Source organism: Coturnix japonica, chromosome 9 (assembly GCF_054131305.1).
Source record: "Coturnix japonica strain WE chromosome 9, WE-NBRP24, whole genome shotgun sequence".
Taxonomy (NCBI): domain Eukaryota; kingdom Metazoa; phylum Chordata; class Aves; order Galliformes; family Phasianidae; genus Coturnix; species Coturnix japonica.
Genome location: NC_140671.1, coordinates 25,537,907 through 25,555,379, shown reverse-complemented (window position 1 = coordinate 25,555,379; position 17,473 = coordinate 25,537,907). Strand labels below are relative to the sequence as shown.

General features: G+C 51.2%; 2 protein-coding genes across 4 annotated transcripts; both read right to left on the bottom strand.

Annotated features, from left to right (window-relative positions):
- Positions 1-1,412: 1,412 nt before the first annotated feature.
- On the bottom strand, positions 1,413-8,073 carry LOC146759875 (protein MANBAL-like). 3 transcript variants are annotated; one of them, XM_085508803.1, is made up of 6 exons: positions 7,719-8,073; positions 4,865-4,963; positions 4,711-4,790; positions 4,413-4,536; positions 4,134-4,327; positions 2,346-3,695 (listed from the first exon to the last, which is right to left on the bottom strand). In XM_085508803.1, the coding sequence occupies exons 5-6, from the start codon at positions 4,281-4,283 to the stop codon at positions 3,588-3,590; spliced, it is 258 nt and encodes an 85-aa protein (XP_085364929.1). In that variant the 5' UTR covers positions 4,284-4,327; positions 4,413-4,536; positions 4,711-4,790; positions 4,865-4,963; positions 7,719-8,073; the 3' UTR covers positions 2,346-3,587. The 3 variants fall into 3 exon arrangements, with proteins under 3 accessions (XP_085364927.1, XP_085364929.1, XP_085364928.1); XM_085508802.1 differs by lacking the exon at positions 4,413-4,536; XM_085508801.1 differs by lacking the exons at positions 2,346-3,695; positions 4,413-4,536; positions 4,711-4,790 and adding an exon at positions 1,413-1,566.
- Positions 8,074-13,396: 5,323 nt separating this feature from the next.
- On the bottom strand, positions 13,397-15,856 carry LOC107306923 (olfactory receptor 14C36-like). Its single transcript, XM_015850332.3, has 2 exons — positions 15,555-15,856; positions 13,397-14,613 (listed from the first exon to the last, which is right to left on the bottom strand). The coding sequence occupies exon 2, from the start codon at positions 14,588-14,590 to the stop codon at positions 13,658-13,660; it is 933 nt and encodes a 310-aa protein (XP_015705818.2). The 5' UTR covers positions 14,591-14,613; positions 15,555-15,856; the 3' UTR covers positions 13,397-13,657.
- Positions 15,857-17,473: the final 1,617 nt, after the last annotated feature.

Genomic DNA, 17,473 nt, shown 5'->3' with positions numbered 1-17,473 from the left:
CATCCACAACCTCCCTGGGCAGCCTGTTCCAGGACCTAACCACTCTCCTAGTAAAGAACTTCCCCCTAACATCCAACCTAAATCTTCCTTCTTTTAAATTAAAACCATTTCCCCTAGTCCTGCTATTATCAGCCTTTTTGAAGAGTTTACTCCCCTCCTGGGAGTAAGTTCCCTTCAGGCATTGAAAGGCTGCAATGAGGTCACCCTGCAACCTTCTCTTCTCCAGGCTGAACAAACCCAACTCCCTCAGCCTGTCCTCATAGTGGAGGTGCTCCAGCCCCCTGATCATCTTTGTGGCCCTCCTCTGGACCCTTTCCAAAATCTCCATGTCTTTAATGCAGCCAGGAGCTGGACTCAGTGGCCCTCACAGGGACCCTCCAGCTCAGGAATTCTACCATTTTACAATCACTAAACTTGGCAGACTTGCAAAGAGTGTGGATGTGACAGCAAGCAATTAGCATGGCCAGCATCAGGAACCCATGGTTATGAGCTTAGGGCTGGTTTAGGTTTGCCAAGCGGGGGGACTAATGCTGGGATCCTTTTCTCCGGCCTGGAGGCTCTCACACAGCAGCATGGTTCTGTGTTTGGCAGGTGGGTTGGACCCAGGCCATGCAGGAATCAACCGGGCTCTGCTTCAGCTGCAGTCTGAGGTCCTTTGGCTGAGCTGCTGTTCACACAAGGTGCAGAAAGCTCCAAAGCCACACAAGGGCCTTCAGGCTCCGAGTGAAACCCCACAAACTGAGGGGAAGGCAGTAAACATCACCAGAGGTGGGGACTACACAGCACTGATGTGTGGTGACAGATTGGGGTAGGCGGTGAAGACCAACAGGATCATCACCCTGTAATTGCCAGCCCAGACAAGGGACGTTTTGACCAGCGACTGCTCTGATCCACTTAACAGAAGTCACAAAACCACTCCATAAACTTAGAAGAACTGCTCAAAGCCACAAGCTACAGGTACTGGAGGAGAGCAGGACCTTTGCCCCGCAGTCACCAGCAGTTTCAGAAACACCAAAGCCGACACTGGTTTGCTTCCGTATCTCTTGTGGGATGGCCCCAGCCAAATCATCCCTTCTGGTCTGAGGATGAGGAGGGTCAGATCCTTTCAGAGCACCAAACCTGGCAGCCAACCTCATCACCAAACAAGCGGCCGGAATCCAAACGCCAGCACTCTCCATTCATCATCCCACTTCCTCGCTGCAGTCAATCCGATGCTTCATGAGATTCAGAAGCAAACAAAATCAATACAGTCATCTTGATCCCTGCAGGAACACACTGTGAGCAACAGAACACCTTCCTGGAAGAACTACCTCCACGAACAGAGGCAGGGACCACCTCCTCCCCTCCTACAGCCTCATTGCTTTCTCCTTAAGTATCACCACACGGAGCCTTGACCCTCCCTGGCACCCAGGCACCAAAGGGCTCTTTTCATGTTCTTTACACCAGGCTGGGAAATAATCTTGGCTTCAAAACTTCCAGAGCAGCAAGAAGGAAGTATTGGTTCTCTTCACAGATAGCCTTGGCTCTTCCGCTGCTGCCAATGGGGAACATCACCAGAGAGCATCCCTAAAGCAGAGAGAAGCACATGTATGAGAATGAAAGTCAATTAGGTCTGAGCAGGATTAATAGGGATTTACTTGAACTATGTGAACTGGAACTCAGGTCACAAGCTGCTTATTAGCCTGCCTCAAGGGATCATGCAGCTTGCACTGGAGGAGCACAAGGATGCACTGTGAGCGGGACAGCATGTGGTCAGAGAGGGAGACCTGCTTGAACAGTCAAAAATGGAACAGAAAAACTGCTTGAGATAGATGCCTGGGAATCTGAGGACTTACCGCACAGTCTCTCTTTCCTTTCCTCTTCTGGGGAGGGAACCAAGTAACACCAGCCAGAGCTCACCCAGCTCGCCGCTCCTCCTGCAGCCCAAGTGGCTGCCAGGCAGCTCCCTGCTACAGCTACACTTGGCAGGGAGCCTACAGAAATCCCCATTATCAATCAACTGAATCCCCATCTAATTCCCCGCTCCTATTAACAAACACTGCCTTTATTTTGCTACCTCCACGGGGGCTCTTGGAGCCAACATCCCTCATGAGAGGCAAATTAATTAAGACATTGCACCGTTTCCTCTTTCCAGGAAGGTGGAGGTGTTCTGGCAGACATTTGCTGCTTCCAAGTCAAGCACGACACACACATGCCTGAAAGTATGAGCTAACCACCTTCACACAGATCGAAGGAGCTGAAAGGCCTCCCCTAAATGGGTCACTCTCGTGAACAGGCCATGGATATCCCTGTGTTTCTACAGAGCTCCAGCAGCTTTCATAGTAAACACACAGAAAGAGGCAGCATGACTTTTAAAAAGTTATTTTTGTTTTAATTTGAAACAAAGATGATATGTACACAGAACATAAAATATGTAAGATACTAGTAATTACTCAAGGCATGCTATAAGTTCAGCTAATAATCCAGGTTTTAAAACAGGTTTTGAGCTGTTAGAAACCAACCTCCCCCCACAAGATGAAACCCCAGGAATATCCAGGAATTCTACTTAACAAGGAGTCATTCAACCTCAGCTCAGACAGGAGGAGAAGCTGTTCTGAGTTAACAACCACACAGGGCTCATTGCTGACAGGCTCTCGGCAGTGGAAGCACTCCTGTAGTTTGGGTAACATGTGCATTATTCTTTCAGTATTTGTACTTCTCTTAGAAGAAAGCAACAGAACCAACGTTAGGGAACCTGCAGGAGGACAGGATTAACTAAAACAACTACCATCCCCATTTGTGGAAACTCACAGCTCAATATTAGTCTTCATTGTTGGTGTGAGATATTTTTGTCATGTTTCTTTGTCCTGAGATCTCCAAGCAACTTCAGAGTGCTTTTGTCTCGCATGCTTTGTTCTGTTCTCCTCATGGTGCCCACCTGACTCATCCACCAACAGCAAGGGAGAGAAGCAAATGCAGTCCTTCTCACACTGATGGTTCCAGCAAATGTGCTGTTAGGCTTCTGGTAGAGAACAGACACAGCACAGCACTGCTGCCGGACCTGGGCTCACAATGCATTTGTCAATTGAGGATGGCAGTCTGTGTATGCAAAAGGATGGCAGACTTGCAGCCCCACCACAGAACCCTTTTCTTCAAAGCCACTGTAAGCCCTGGGGCACTTAACACAGCAGCTTCTCCTCCCATTGACTCATTCGTGATCAAACAAACCAAGCAGTGAGCTGGCATCAGGAAGCTCCCGATGCCTTACAGAGACTCTGTGGCTATGACACCACCTCTCTCTCCAGTCCCGTCTAGCCATATTTCAGGCTAACACTAGACCGTCCCTGGCCCTCAAGAGACAGACCCTGAAGGAATGAAGCGTCTCCAGCTCTTGCCATATATCAAGTTCAAGATAGGTGAAGTCCTCTTTACTGCTAATGCATTGGAAGCCCTTCCCTTCCAGCTTCTTTAGTTCCAATCCGCAGTCCACGAAAGGGAAAGCACAGCCAGGCCTGAAAAGCAGACCACGCAGTGTGTGTCCTTTGGTGCACCTCTGAAGAAACATTCCAGGTGATTCTGCTGTCCTTTGTGCCTTCCTGCTCAAGCCCTTATCGTTTCTTTTTGCTTTCCTTCTTGGCTTTCTTGCTCAGCTGAGCAGCACTTGCCTTGGGTTTCTTCACCGTCTCCCAAGTCTTAGACTCAAAACCCTCCGAGTCCTACAAGAATCAATTGGGAAACAGTCAGGGAGCTACCTAACAACTGGCTGACAGCTGCTTTGGGAGCTCAAGTCACCAGCCCGGGCAGCATTGGGGCCCAGCACTGGAAATCACCTTCCTGACCACAGGGCACATTAGAAACTCCACCTCTGTCTAGTTCCCAAAAATCCCATGCAAAACAAGACCTAAAGTTTTCTCTTGCAAGGCGGTCCGTGCTGGGAGGGTGGACTCTCTGCCTGGCAGCTCATAGGGCGCAGCAGCAGCTGCAGAATAGGATGAGCTGGCACCTCAAGGCTGCTGGCATGCAGAAGGAAGGACAGAACCAAGTGCGACACTCTCAGCAGTGCCGGGGCACACTGCCGTAGGCAACAGCTACAGACGGTTCACTCCCAGCCGACTTCCTGAGCATTCCTATCAATCTCACACAGCGCTACTTACTGCCTTTGGGGACTTGGAAGCTGGCAGGATGATGGCCAGCAAACACAGGAGCTGGAAAAGGGCTCCAAACAAGAGTCCGTAGCGCAGCATGTTCTCCAATAGCGTGGGCTCAGGGATCTCAGGTGGTGAGAAATGCAGTTCAGAAGCCATAGCACAGACAGCTGCTGCTCCACTGCTCTCACAGAGGCTGCGTGCTGTAAGGGGAGAAAAAGGCATCATTAGACTCAGGTACTGCAATGGGGTTACTTCCTGCTAGCAAACATTTCCAGGCTGACTTACAGAGGTGCTGGGAAGATATCCAGGGCCTACTGACCCGAGAACAAAGAGGGACAGCAAACTTGCATTTCAGTTGCCTTTTCCCGCCTGCCCAGGAAAAGAGCCCTCAGCCTTCAGTACTGTTGCACTTGCAGGTGAGGGGAAGAGAAACAAGAGAGGACGGGTGGATGTCAAATAAAGGAAGAGCTTAACAGTCAAGAATAAACCTATCCCTGAGCTCCAGCACACACGCGTGACCACTGCCTTATTAATAATAACAGCAATCTTATTCTAACCATTAAAGTTTCCCATGTTCACATACCTGGTCGTACACGTGTTCGTGGCCTTGCTGCTGCTATGCTCTACAATGCCAGTCACAGAAATAGAGTGCAGAAAGCTGATCTGTTGAAGACAGAGGAGTGAGCTGTGCTTAACCAACACTGCTTCAGTGCACGCTTACAGTAAGGCACACCTACCTTACAATGGCCACGCAGGAAGCTCCAGACACAGCTCCAGACTGTTTCCATGAAGCCCAATTGCATTTCACAGCCACTCACGCTCTGCTCCTCGACAATCTGCAACAGAAAAGTCACAAGATGCAAATCCCATCCCTCGGAGGTGTCACAGACCTCCTCACTCATGGCATTGGGTGAGAAAGCAGACGTGTGCTTACCAAGTGAGTGCTGTTTGCGGCCAGCTGCTGGTAGGAACCCACCCAACTCTAAGTACGAACAGTAACCTATGTCTAACTCTAAAACAGGAACAAAAACCTACACCTAACACTAAAACGTAAACAGTAACCTACACCTAACTCTAAAACAGGAATAATCATCTACTCCTAACACTATCATGAACAATAACCTACTCCTAACTAAAAAACACTAACAATAACCTAATCCTAACACTACAACTAAACTTAACATGAAAAACACCAATAAAAACAGGGTTCAGATGGAACCGGGGGCCCGCAAGGTCTCAGAGGAGGAGATGATGTTAAATGAAGCCACTCGGCTAATGTCGGGGGCAGGGGCCGCGCAGACAGTACGGAGCCCAGCGCCTGGACCAGTGATGCTGCAGCTGAGGTGGTACTGCTGCAGGGCCTGGCATGGTGGTGTGGTACCAAGCCAACTGTGCATCGGGCAGATCCACCTCCATGGGCTCGTCCTCAGGAGGATCCACCTCCATGGGTTCATCTGGAGGTGGATCCACCTCCATGGGTTCATCTGGAGGTGGATCCACCTCCATGGGTTCATCTGGAGGTGGATCCACCTCCATGGGTTCATCTGGAGGTGGATCCACCTCCATGGGTTCATCCTCAGGTGGATCCACCTCCATGGGTTCATCTGGAGGTGGATCCACCTCCATGGGTTCATCCTCAGGTGGATCCACCTCCATGGGTTCATCCTCAGGTGGATCCACCTCCATGGGTTCATCCTCAGGTGGATCCACCTCCATGGGCTCCACGGAGGTGGTCATGCGCCTGGTCCAGGCGTGATGGCAATGGGCTCGCTTGCCTGTCTGCCACCTGATGGTCCTGGCGGGCCCCCTCCTCCTCCTCTTCAACCCTGCAGTCCCCGGAACCATCTTCCCTGCTAAATGTTGGGTTTCCTCCTGCCTCGCTCTCTTAGCTCCCCACATGGCTGTCAACGGCTGGAGCTCTCAGAGGCGAGTGCGTTGCGTGGGGCAGCAGTGACCAAGGTGACATGGCCAGGGTTCTAACATGGCAGCTGCACTGCTGGCACTGGCGTTCCACATGGCATGAGGAGGGGGCTGGAGGACAGGGCACGGCACGGGAGCCAGAAGGCACTGCCTGTGCCCAGCGGGCAGCCCTTCTCTCCGGCCAGCAAGAGGCCACAGAGGAGCCGGCCCTGAGCAAAGGGCCCTCGGCCTCCTTCATCCTCCCCCTTCTTCCACAAGGGAATCTCTTGGCGCTGCCATATGCAGCACGCAACGGCACACTCAGGGATCTCCTGAGCTCAGCGCCAGCAACAGAAGTCTCTACAGGGGTCTTGACTACGCCTGCCTGCTGGGACACAGAAGCCCCAGCTTCCATTTCAGCACCCAGCGCCTCTTCCTGCAGGTCACATCTGGGCATTCAAACGTCACCTACAATAAGTACAACCAACTGAGTTCTGAACAAAAGGCTCAGAGTATCTGAGGGAAGACCTCATAGGGAACATGCTTCTTCCACAAGGCTGCCTGTTACTCGCCTGGCTTAGAAAGCCCTTGCATTCAACAACCCCAAAATCACACCCCCACTGCTCGCCAGAGCATCTCAGGCAGCCTTGCTTCAAAGATGGGCTGGGGAAGTATTGCAGGACACAATTTCCAGAGGACACCCAGGGACTTGGATGGACGGCAGCTACTGCAAGTCTGTGGATGACGTCAGCATCCTTTCCCTGCTGCAGATGCTCAGCAACAGCAAGACAGCATCTCCTCCTGCCATGAAGCAGGCAGCTGGCAGCGGGGAGCAGGGAGACAGCAGCTGGGGCACAGAGCTGTCAGCAGAACAGGAAGCGCATGCTAAGTGAGCTATGGGAGGCTCACACCGAGCCCAGCAACACCTCAGCTGCACCGAGGGGACGGGCATGCACTGGAGCTGCGGCTCTGTGCCCAGGGGTGCAGCTGCTGCAGGGCCAGCGCTGGGCCTGCCTACATCAGCCCGGGCAGCTTCTGCCAGCTCCCACACAGCTTCTCCTCTTTGCACTTTCTCGTGCCAGGGAAAGCCAGGGCAACAGGCAGAGACCTGATGTGGGTCAGGCCATCGAGTCCAACTGCCGGCCCCGCACAGGAACACCCAAATGCAAACCCCAGCTCCCAGAGCATTGTCCAAATGTTCCTGCAGCTCCAGCAGCTCGCTGCTGGCACCACCGCCCTGGGCAGCGCTTCCACTGCCTTTGCTCCTGACACAAGACACCAACGTCTGCTTCTAATGTGGGTCCACAATGGGATCCTGTTTGCAATAGAAAAACACACGGAGGCTGCCAGCCACTGCAACACACGTGCTGTGAAACCCCCAGCACTGCTGAGTCCAAAGACCAGATGAGAGAAGCGTTTGCCTGCAATGGACGGGCTGTGGTGGGATTTAATCCTGCCTTCGAATCGGGACACCGCAGAGCCTCCCTGGGGACCCAAAGACTTACGACAGCGCCAACACAGCAGGCAGAAACGGGACGTGCTCCTGACTGCCCGCACTGTTAAAAGCTCCCTCTCCCTCCCTCCCTCCGCCCTATGACGGCAGCCCTTCAAAGCAACCAACACAACCACGCCAAACCGCAGCCCGGACTCGTCCCGCTCACTGCAATCCAGACCCACTCCATCCGTACAAACCTTCATCCACGCCGTTTCTTAACCGGGCCTCGGCGCCACCCGGATCTTACAGCCAGCGAGCGGCCGGCAAACGAACGGCCGTCTTCCTCTTGGTGCCGCACAGCCCAGCACGGCCGGAGCCGCACCACACGATCCGGGCCGGGGCCGGCTCAGGCTCTGCCTCCAGGCTTTTGGGGCCGGCCGGGTGACTCCGCAGCACAGCGAGACCGTGGAGCCGCCCGGGAGCCGCCTCTGGGTGCCGGCAGCGCCGCGAGCTCCTCCCCCGACAGCCCCTCCGTGCCCCCGCACCGAGGCCCGACCCCGTTCGCAGCACAGAGCCCGCTCCTCCCGGCCCCGCTCATGGCCGCCATGGCCCGGAAGTGCTCTCCGCCGCCTGCAGGAAGCACTTCCTGTCACGTGGCTCAGGCCGGGCTGGGGGTGGCCCGGGGCCCGTTTGGGATTGGGGGGGGCAGTGAGGGGCCCTGAACTGGACACAGCACTCGAGGTGCGGCCTCAGCAGAGCTGAGTACAGGGGAACAATCACCTCTCTGCTCCTGCTGGCAGTGCTGTTTCTGGTGCAAGCAAGGATGCCATTAGACTTCTTGGCCACCCAAGCAATCTGTCGGCTCATGTTCAGCCGAGCATCAATCAGTACTCCCAGGTCCACTTCCTCTATGCCGTCCTCCAGCCACTCCGCCCCAAGCCTGTAGCGCTGCCTGGGGTTGTTGTGGCCAAAGTGCAGGACCCGGCATTTGGTCTTGTTGAACTTCATCCCGCTGGCTTCGGCCCAGTTCTCCAGCCTGTCCAGATCCCTCTGCAGGGCCTCACTACTCCCAGGCAGATCCACACTCCCTGCCAATTTGGTGTCATCTACGAACTTACTGAGGGTGCACTCGATGCCCTCATCCAGGTCATCAATAAAGATGTTGAAGAGGACACGCCCCAGCACTGACCCCTGGGGAACACCACTCATGACTGGTCTCCAGCTGGATTTAACTCCATTCACTACCACTTTCTGGGCCCAGCCCTCCAGCCAGCTCCTTACCCAGCCAAGAATGTACCCGTCCAAGCCACGGGCTGCCAGCTTTTGCAGGAGAATACTGTGGGAGTCAGTGTCAGAGGCTTTGCTGAAGTCTAGGTAGAGCACATCAACAGTCTTTCCCTTGTCCACCAGATGGGTCACTAGATCATTGAAGGAGATCAGGTTTGTCAAACAGGGCCTGCCCCTTATGAACCCATGCTGGCTAGGCCTGATCCCCCGATTGTCCCGCGCATGCCCCGTGATCTCCCTCAAGCCGATCTGCTCCATAACCTTCCCTGGCACCGAGGTCAGGCTAACAGGCCTGTAGTTCCCCGGATCCTCCTTACAACCTTTCTTGTAGATGGGAATCACATTGGTGAGCCTCCAGTCTTCTGGGACCTCACCAGTCAATGAGGAGCACTGATAGATGGAAAGCAGCTCGGCTATCATATTTATACTTTTGCCATCACCCTTCCTCCCAGAGAGGTTTCATCGTCTTGGCTTGTTTAATTATGGCGCATATTTCACAGTCATGAATAACCTGCACAATAGCATCCATAGTTAAGTCCACCCCTCAGTCTCTGGCCCACTTATATGTCACGTCTCTTCCCTGATAGCCTGAGTTCTCATGGGCCCATCGAGCTAGAAATAACTCACCCTTGTTCTGCCAGTCCAAGTCTATTTGAGCCACCTCAAATCTTGCAGCTCAATCTACCTGTTGGTTGTTTTGTTGTTCTTCAGTAGCCTGACTCTTTGGCACGTGTACATCCATGTGACGCACCTTTACAGCCATATCTTTTGTTCAGGCAGCAATGTCTTTCCAAAGTTCAGCAGCCCAAATAGGTTAACCCCTTTGTTGCCAGTTATTTTGTTCTCACTGCTGTAACCACCCCCATAAAGCATTTGCTACCATACATGAGTAAATATAAAGATACAGCATTGGCCACCTCTCCCATTCAGCAACAATTAAGGCCAGCTGGACAACTTTTACGTCTAAACTGACTTGATTCTCCCTTACCTTCAGTGGCCTCTGCAACCTGTCATGTGGGGCTCCACACAGCAGCTTTCCATTTGCGATGCTTCCCTACAATGAGACATGATCCATCAGTGAACAGGGCATATTTCTTTTCATTTTCCTGTAGTTCATTATATGATGGGGCCTCTCTGGCATGTGACACCTCTTCTGCTGGTGACGTTCCAAACTTTTTACCTTCAGGCCAGTACATGATCGCCTCTAATATTCTTTGAGATCAGTGCAAAGCAGGTGGATGACACTTGATAGCAATGTCACATGAAAGGTTGTCCTCAGGAAACCCCCTTGGCTGGTTTGATGACATCTAAAAAGAAATACTCAGGCTTTTGTAACAGTCAAACTCTGAACAAGTGAAATGTGATGTGGTCTGAGTTCTCAGGCTGCTCAGCCAACAGCTTCCCCTGCAGCAATCTCCCCATCATGGCATCATTTAGGTTAGAAATGACCTCTCAGGCCATCCAACTGTTAACTCAGAGAAGATCTGCTTCAAAGTAATGCCCCCTCTTATATTACCAGGGCCATAAGATCAGAGGCAGATGTAGGAGATGTGGCTGTAGAGGTTGAACCTTCCCACCAGCATCCCATTACGTGTTGCTGCTGTGTGACAGTTAGCAGCAGAGGGGCAGCCTGACAGAATGGCTTATGATGTGGAAGTGCACGTGAAGCAACGGTGTGCCATCGAATTCCTCTAAGTGGAAAAAATCGCACCCGTTGACATTCACCAATGTTTGCTGAATGTTTCTGGACACCAAACAGTGGATGTGAGCAGAGCGAGGCAATGGGAAGTGCATTTCAGCAGTGGTAACTGTGGGTCACCTTCGCTGGTTATGAACATGGAATGTAGGCTCCTCTTCCCTCCCCTCAGTCTCCCATCTCTGTTCTCTGGGCTTCTCCCAACCTCCTCATGTCAGTCATGTCATTAGCGGTAGATTTCTACCTACCAGCCTATGCTCCAGAATGGCTCCTGTAGGTGATGGGTAAATTTTATCAGACCTTTGTGCAAGATGCCTCTACCACAGACCATCCTGGAGGCAGCCAGCACCTCTGTGTACAAAATGGAAGAAGCCCTGAAGGAAGCTTGGAAACTTCTGACATGACAACTCATATCCAAGAATTTGTCCTTCACAGGGTCTCATAGGGAATGAGGAAGTGGGGACCTGACAACCAACATGCAAAACAGCTGTTGCTGCTGGCCTCTCAGAGGCACTGACAGATCACAGAATCACAGAATCACAGAATTATCAAGGTTGGAAAAGACCTAGAAGATCATCTAGTCCAACCATTACCAATACTTCCCTGCTAAATCATATTTCTCAACACCACATTAAAAACATTTCTTGAACACTCCCATGGTCGGTGACTCCACCACCTAACTGGGCAGTGCATTCCAATGCCTGACTACCCTTTCCGAGAAGTAATATTTCCTAATGTCCAGCCTGAACCTCCCCTGGTGCAGCTTGAAGCCATTCCCTCTGGTCCTATCACCTGTTACACAAGAGAAGAGGCCGACCCCCAGCTCACTACAACCTCCCTTCAGGAACTTATAGAGAGCAATGAGGTCTCCCCTGAGCCTCCTCTTCTTCAGGCTGAACAATCCATGTTCCCTCAGCCTCTCCTCATAAGGCCTGTGCTCCAGACCCCTCACCAGCTTCATAGCCCTCCTCTGAACACATTCCAGGGCCGCAATGTCTTTCTTGCAGTGAGGGGCCCAAAACTGAACACAGTACTCGAGGTGCCGAGTACCAATGCCGAGTACAGGGGGACAATTACCTCCCTGTTCCTGCTAGTTACACTGTTTTAGATGCAAGCCAGGATGCCGTTGGCCTTCTTGGCCTCCCGGGCACACTGTTGGCTCATGTTCAGCTGAGTATCAATCAGTACCCCCAGATCCGTTTCCTCCACACAGTCCTCCAGCCACTCCGCCCCAAGCCTATAGCGCTGCCTGGGGTTGTTGCCAAAGTGCAGGACCCGGCATTTGGTCTTGTTGAACTTCATCCCGCTGGCTTCGGCCCAGCTCTCCAGCCTATCCAGATTCCTCTGCAGGGCCTCTCTACCCTCAGGCAGATTGACACTCCCTGCCAATTTGGTGTCATCTGCGTACTTACTGAGGGCACACTCAATGCCCTCATCCAAGTCATCAATAAAGATGTTGAAGAGGACAGGTCCCAGCACTGACCCCTGGGGAACACCACTCATGACTGGTCTCCAGCTGGATTTAACTCCATTTACCACCACTCTCTGGGCTCAGCCCTCCAGCCAGCTCCTTACCCAGCTGAGAGTGTACTAATCCAAGCCACGGGCTGCCAGCTTTTGCAGGAGAATAGCATGGGAGACAGTGTCAGAGGCTTTGCTGAAGTCTAAGTAGACCACATCAACAGCCTTTCCTTCATCTATCAGACGGGTCACAGGATTGTAGAAGGAGATCAGGTTGGTCAAGCAGGACCTGCCCTTCACGAACCCATGCTGGCTAGGTCTGATCTCCTGGTCATCCCACACCTGCCGCGTCATCTCCCTCAAGACAATCCATTCCATTCCCTTCCCTGGCACTGAGATCAGGCTAACAGGCCTGGAGTTGCCCGGATCCTCCTTACAACCTTTCTTGTAAATGGGAGTCACGTTGGCAAGCCTCCAGTCTTCCGGGACCTCACCCGTTAACAGGGGGTGCTGAAAGATAGTGGAAAGCGGCTCAGCGATCACCTCCGCCAGTTCCTTCAGCACTCTCGGGTGAATCTCATCTGGACCCATGGACTTGAGGCAATCCAGTTGGAGTAGTAATTCCCTGACCACTTCTTCAAGAATCACAGGGGGTTCAGTCTGCTCCCCAGGTCAGACTACCAAGTCAGAGCGTGGGGAGCCCTGGGAACAACCAAGATGACTTTTAAAGACAAACGTAAAGAAGGCATTCAGAAGCTCTGCCTTTTCCTTATTCTCTGTGATCACATTCCCAGCCTTGTCCAGTAAAGAATGGAGATTCCTCTTTGTCCTCCTCTTACAGTTGATGTACTTGTAAAAGAGTTTCTTGTTTGTTTTCACCCCAGCGGCCAGCTTAGATTCAGGCTGGGCTTTTGCCTCTCTGATTTTCCCTCTACACATCTTAACAACCTCTTTGTAGTCATTCTGAGTTGCTCTTCCCTCCTTCCACAGGTGGTAGATTCTCTTCTTCTCCTGCAACCTTAAGAACAGTTCCCTATTCATCCACGCTGGTCTTCTTCCCCACTGGCTCATTTTGCATCTCAGGAGGACCGCCTGCTCCTGTGCCCTTAAGACTTCCTTCTTGAAGAGCAACCATCTCTCTTGGACCCCTTTGTTCGCTAAGACCGAATGCCAGGAGACTGCCCCTACTAGTCTCTTGAACAATTCAAAGTCCTCCCTCCGGAAGTCCAAGGTATCAGTTTTACTATTCCCCCTCCAAGCTCCACCACAAATTGAGAAATTTATCATTTCATGGTCACTCTATGTGACCAGATGTGAGCCTGAAAGCACAGACCCCAGCCAGAAGCCTAGGCATGGCCAGTCAGCTGTTGCAGGCTGAAGCCACCGCACATTCTGATGAACAGCCGTGTGCTTCCTCTTGGATTGTGGATTTCTGAGAACATCTGACCCCGACAGCTCCAGAAATGTCTCACAAGAAGGAGGACAGACAGAGTCACTGCACATCCTTTATTCTGTTAGGGTTCACACAGAGCCTGGTTCATTATGTACAGTGTGTCTAGACTACACAACAAAGGTACAAGATGAAGAGGAATTGATTTAGTAATGATGTTTTAGTGAATAGTAATTCAGTATTTAAAAAAATAAGTTTTAATACATTACAGTTATAAAACTCGATCAAAACAAATCAAAACAAAGACTTTGCATCAGAAAAAAGCTGCATTACATGTCATGAATTCTAAAAGATGGGCAGTTCTATATTTTTGAAACACATTTGATCATCACTTTCCTCACAGCATCCTTGACTTCCTGGTTTCTCATGCTGTAGATGAGAGGGTTCACTGCTGGAGGTACCAAGGAGTACAGAACTGCCACCATCAGGTCCATAGATGGGGCGGGAACGGAGGGGGGCTTCAGGTAGGCAAAAGAGGCAGTGCTGAGAAACAGGGAGACCACGGCCAGGTGAGGGAGGCACGTGGAGAAGGCTTTGTGCCAACCCTGTGCAGAGGGCATCCTCATCACAGCTATGAAGATCTGCACATACGACACAGCTATGAAAACAAAGCACCCAAAGGCTAAACTGACACTAAAAAGGACAAGCACAATTTCCCTGAGGTAGGAGCCTGAGCAGGAGAGCTTGAGGATCTGGGGAATTTCACAGAAAAACTGGTTCACAACGTTCCCTTGGCAGAGAGGCAGTGAAAACATACTGGCAGTGTGCAGCAGGGAATAGAGAACCCCAGTGCCCCAGGCAGATGCTGCCATGGTGGCACAAGCTCTGCTGTCCATCAAGGTCCCGTAGTGCAGGGGCTTGCAGATGGCAACGTAGTGGTCATTGGACATGATGGTGAGAAGGGAATACTCTGCTGAGATGAAGAAGACAAAGAAAAAGAGCTGTGCAGCACATCCTGTGTAGGAGATGGCCCTGGTGTCCCAGAGGGTGTTGGCCATGGCTTTGGGGACAGTGGTGGAAATGAAGCCCAGGTCAAAAAGGGCCAGGTTGAGGAGGAAGAAGTACATGGGGGTGTGCAGGCGGCAGTCACAGGCTATGGCTGTGCTGATGAGGCCATTGCCCAGGAGGGCAGCCAGATAGATGCCCAGGAAGAGCCAGAAGTTCAGGAGCTGCAGCTGCCGCATGTCTGCCAACGGCAACAGGAGGAACTCGTTGATGGAGCTGCTGTTGGGCATCTGCTGTTGTTGGGCTTGGAGTCCTGTTCAGAGTGCAGAAGATAATGACAAGTCCAGACCATTCTCAGAGACACTCCTGCTGTACTATAAAAGTTCTTCTTTCTGCTTTCTGCTGTACTATAAAACATTTCCTTTCCCTTTGGAAAATGTTCATTTAACTCCAGAACTTCAAGTTATTTTCACGAGCTTCACCATCCCTTAAGGAGTAGAAGATCACAGAGCTCTTTTCTCATTTCCTAATCATATCCTAGCCTTCTGGATATTTTCCTCTTTACTCCACCTGCTCTTTGAGAACCCAGCTCCAGCCTCTGTGCACTTTACTTCGTCTTAAAGAAATCAGCCTCTATGTAATACAGGTAAACTATTATTGTCTGCAGAAAACAACAAGAACTGAAACTGATTGCATAATTTTAGGAAGAAGAGGCTGAAACTTCGTTCTTTGTGACTGTTCACAAAAGAACTGATGGAATGAAGAAATACCCTTTTAAATTTCTGCCTCCAATCCTTTCCTTCCCTCAGAACAGGAAATGGAAAATCCCTGCCTTGTTTGTTCACTTGCAAAGTACTCTCACAAATATTCAGTTGTGCAGTGGAGCTGTGATCCCCCTGCCCCAGGCAGAAGCTGTGGCAGCACAAGCCCTGCCGGGGGGCTCCTTCCCCCCACACATCTCCCCGCAGCGCCTTGGGCAGCTCACCGGGCAGGCTGAGTGCTGAGCCTGGCAGGCGGCAGAGTCCCACACCCAGCACACAGCCCCTGGGGCACAGTAGGGACCCTGCTCTTCAGGACAGCCCTGGGCACCTGCCTGCAGCACCTGAACTGCATCACGGAAGCCCTCAGTTAAAGCACAAGGCTTTTTCCACAGTAAAGAAACATGCAGTGCCTGCAGCCAGATCTGCTACGGGATGTCCCAGTTATAGTTAACCCTCTATGAAAAGCAGCTACGTGGTCGACAGTGAGACTTACCGTATCATGGTCTGTGATCAATGCTCCTGCAGTGAGCTATCAGCAAGCTCACACCTTACACATCCTGCAAGCTCTCTCCAGTTTCTTTCCTCTCCTTCTGTCAGCTGCAGGCTGTGCTGTGCACAAGAGCTGCTCCTGGGCACAGCTGTCTCTCTGTAGGACCGTCCACTTTTATGAACTCCCTTTGTCCCAGGAGCCCAGCCCATCTCAACACACCAGAGGACTTGAGTTTCACTTCTTTACTGCTTCCTCTGGAGATTTCCCTGGGGGCTGCAGGGCTGAAAGCTCCTGATAGACAGCAGGGTCATCTCTGAAAAAGGCACTTGGACATCAGATAAATTATTTACCAGTGGACAGACTGATTCCAGATGCATGGTTTTGAGTTGCAGAATCAAACTCTATAACCCGGAGTTAGGTTATAAAGCAGGAATGAATGTATTTGGCACTGGGTGCAAAACGGGTCACTCCTATCTTGGGCACCAGCAAGCAGAAGTGTTATATATTTAAAAGCCAAGCCGATACATATTCAACAAATTTCATGGAACTCATCTATATATTCATTATTTTTCAGGAACTCATTTACATTCTGCCCCTCTGTTGCAGAATGGCTGCACGAACATGGCAGCCACAAGGATATGTATGAGCATAGCCTGTATCGCAATACAGACTGCGTACCCATGGAAAAGTACTAGGCGGTAAGCAAAGGACACAATGCCCTTGAAGCAAGCTGTAAACAACTAAAAATGGAATTTGTATCCTCTAATCTAAGGAAGTTGTCGAGTGTCCTAACTGCAGTAGCCCACACATGGGTCTTGCTTGATAACTGCTTCATACGGCTATTCCACCTAGCTTCTTATGGCTATTCTGTCTGGCAACTATAAGCTACTCACCAGTGAACATATGACGCATGTTATTAGGAGCACTACATAAGCTGTGTAAGAGTTGCAATAAAGTTGAAGCTTAATCGCTCATATTGAGTTCGTATTGCTTCCCCGTTCAATGGCAATTGCACAGTGAACCCTACCAGTGGCACCCCTCCCTCCGGCACATGCTCTGTTTGTAACTGGGTTCTTCCTGCAGTGGTCGTGGGGATGAAATCAGACATCTTCCTTGCAAAGGCTCAAAGTCTTCTTCACTCCATCCTTTTTACCCTGTAATGTTTGATAGAACTGTAGTCTGGTTCTGTCCGGCTTCTTCCATTTAGTGTGCAGAACGCTCTTCCCTTATCGTAACCGCACATCCTACTTGGTTGTGGGCCCACATACCTAACTTCTAACTTTGAGATGAACTCTTTTCCTAAATCAGGTTCTAACAGATCATGTTTGCCTAGCAGAAGTGTAAATGCCTCATCTGGAAAGCTCTGCTCCTGGCCCTTAATAAAAAAGACACACAGACAGGACAGGGACTCTCTGACTTCCCCCTTGCAGGGCTGTCATTCAGCTGAGGCAATCAGTGCAGGTGTCTCATCTCCAGATGTAAAAGCCTGGGGTTAAAATGAGATTCAGTTCCCCACAGACCCATGGAAGATGGGACTCCTCTTTCTTTGGAGCAGATGTGCACAAGGAGTTGCCTGCGTGCGTGAGCCCCTGGTCTGAATCCTTGGTGTTTCTTAAGATGGAAGTTACTTGCTCAAAAACAGACACTCGATGAGCACAAAGTGCCTGTGGTGCTCATAGATGTGTGCAGCAGTGCCTGCAAGCTGTGGTAGACAACATCTGAGAGACACCTCCTTCCTGAGCATCAGCTGAGGGCCAGACGGGGCTTGGGAGTATTCTTGGCCATCCAAGATGTTCATCATCAGATGTTCAAGTAATTGGCACCTGAAAAATGCAGCGCTATTCAGCTGATCAATGGGGAGACAGATCTTTCTCTGTTCCCCATCTATTGCAAATTGGCATTCCAAAGCTGTGACACAACTA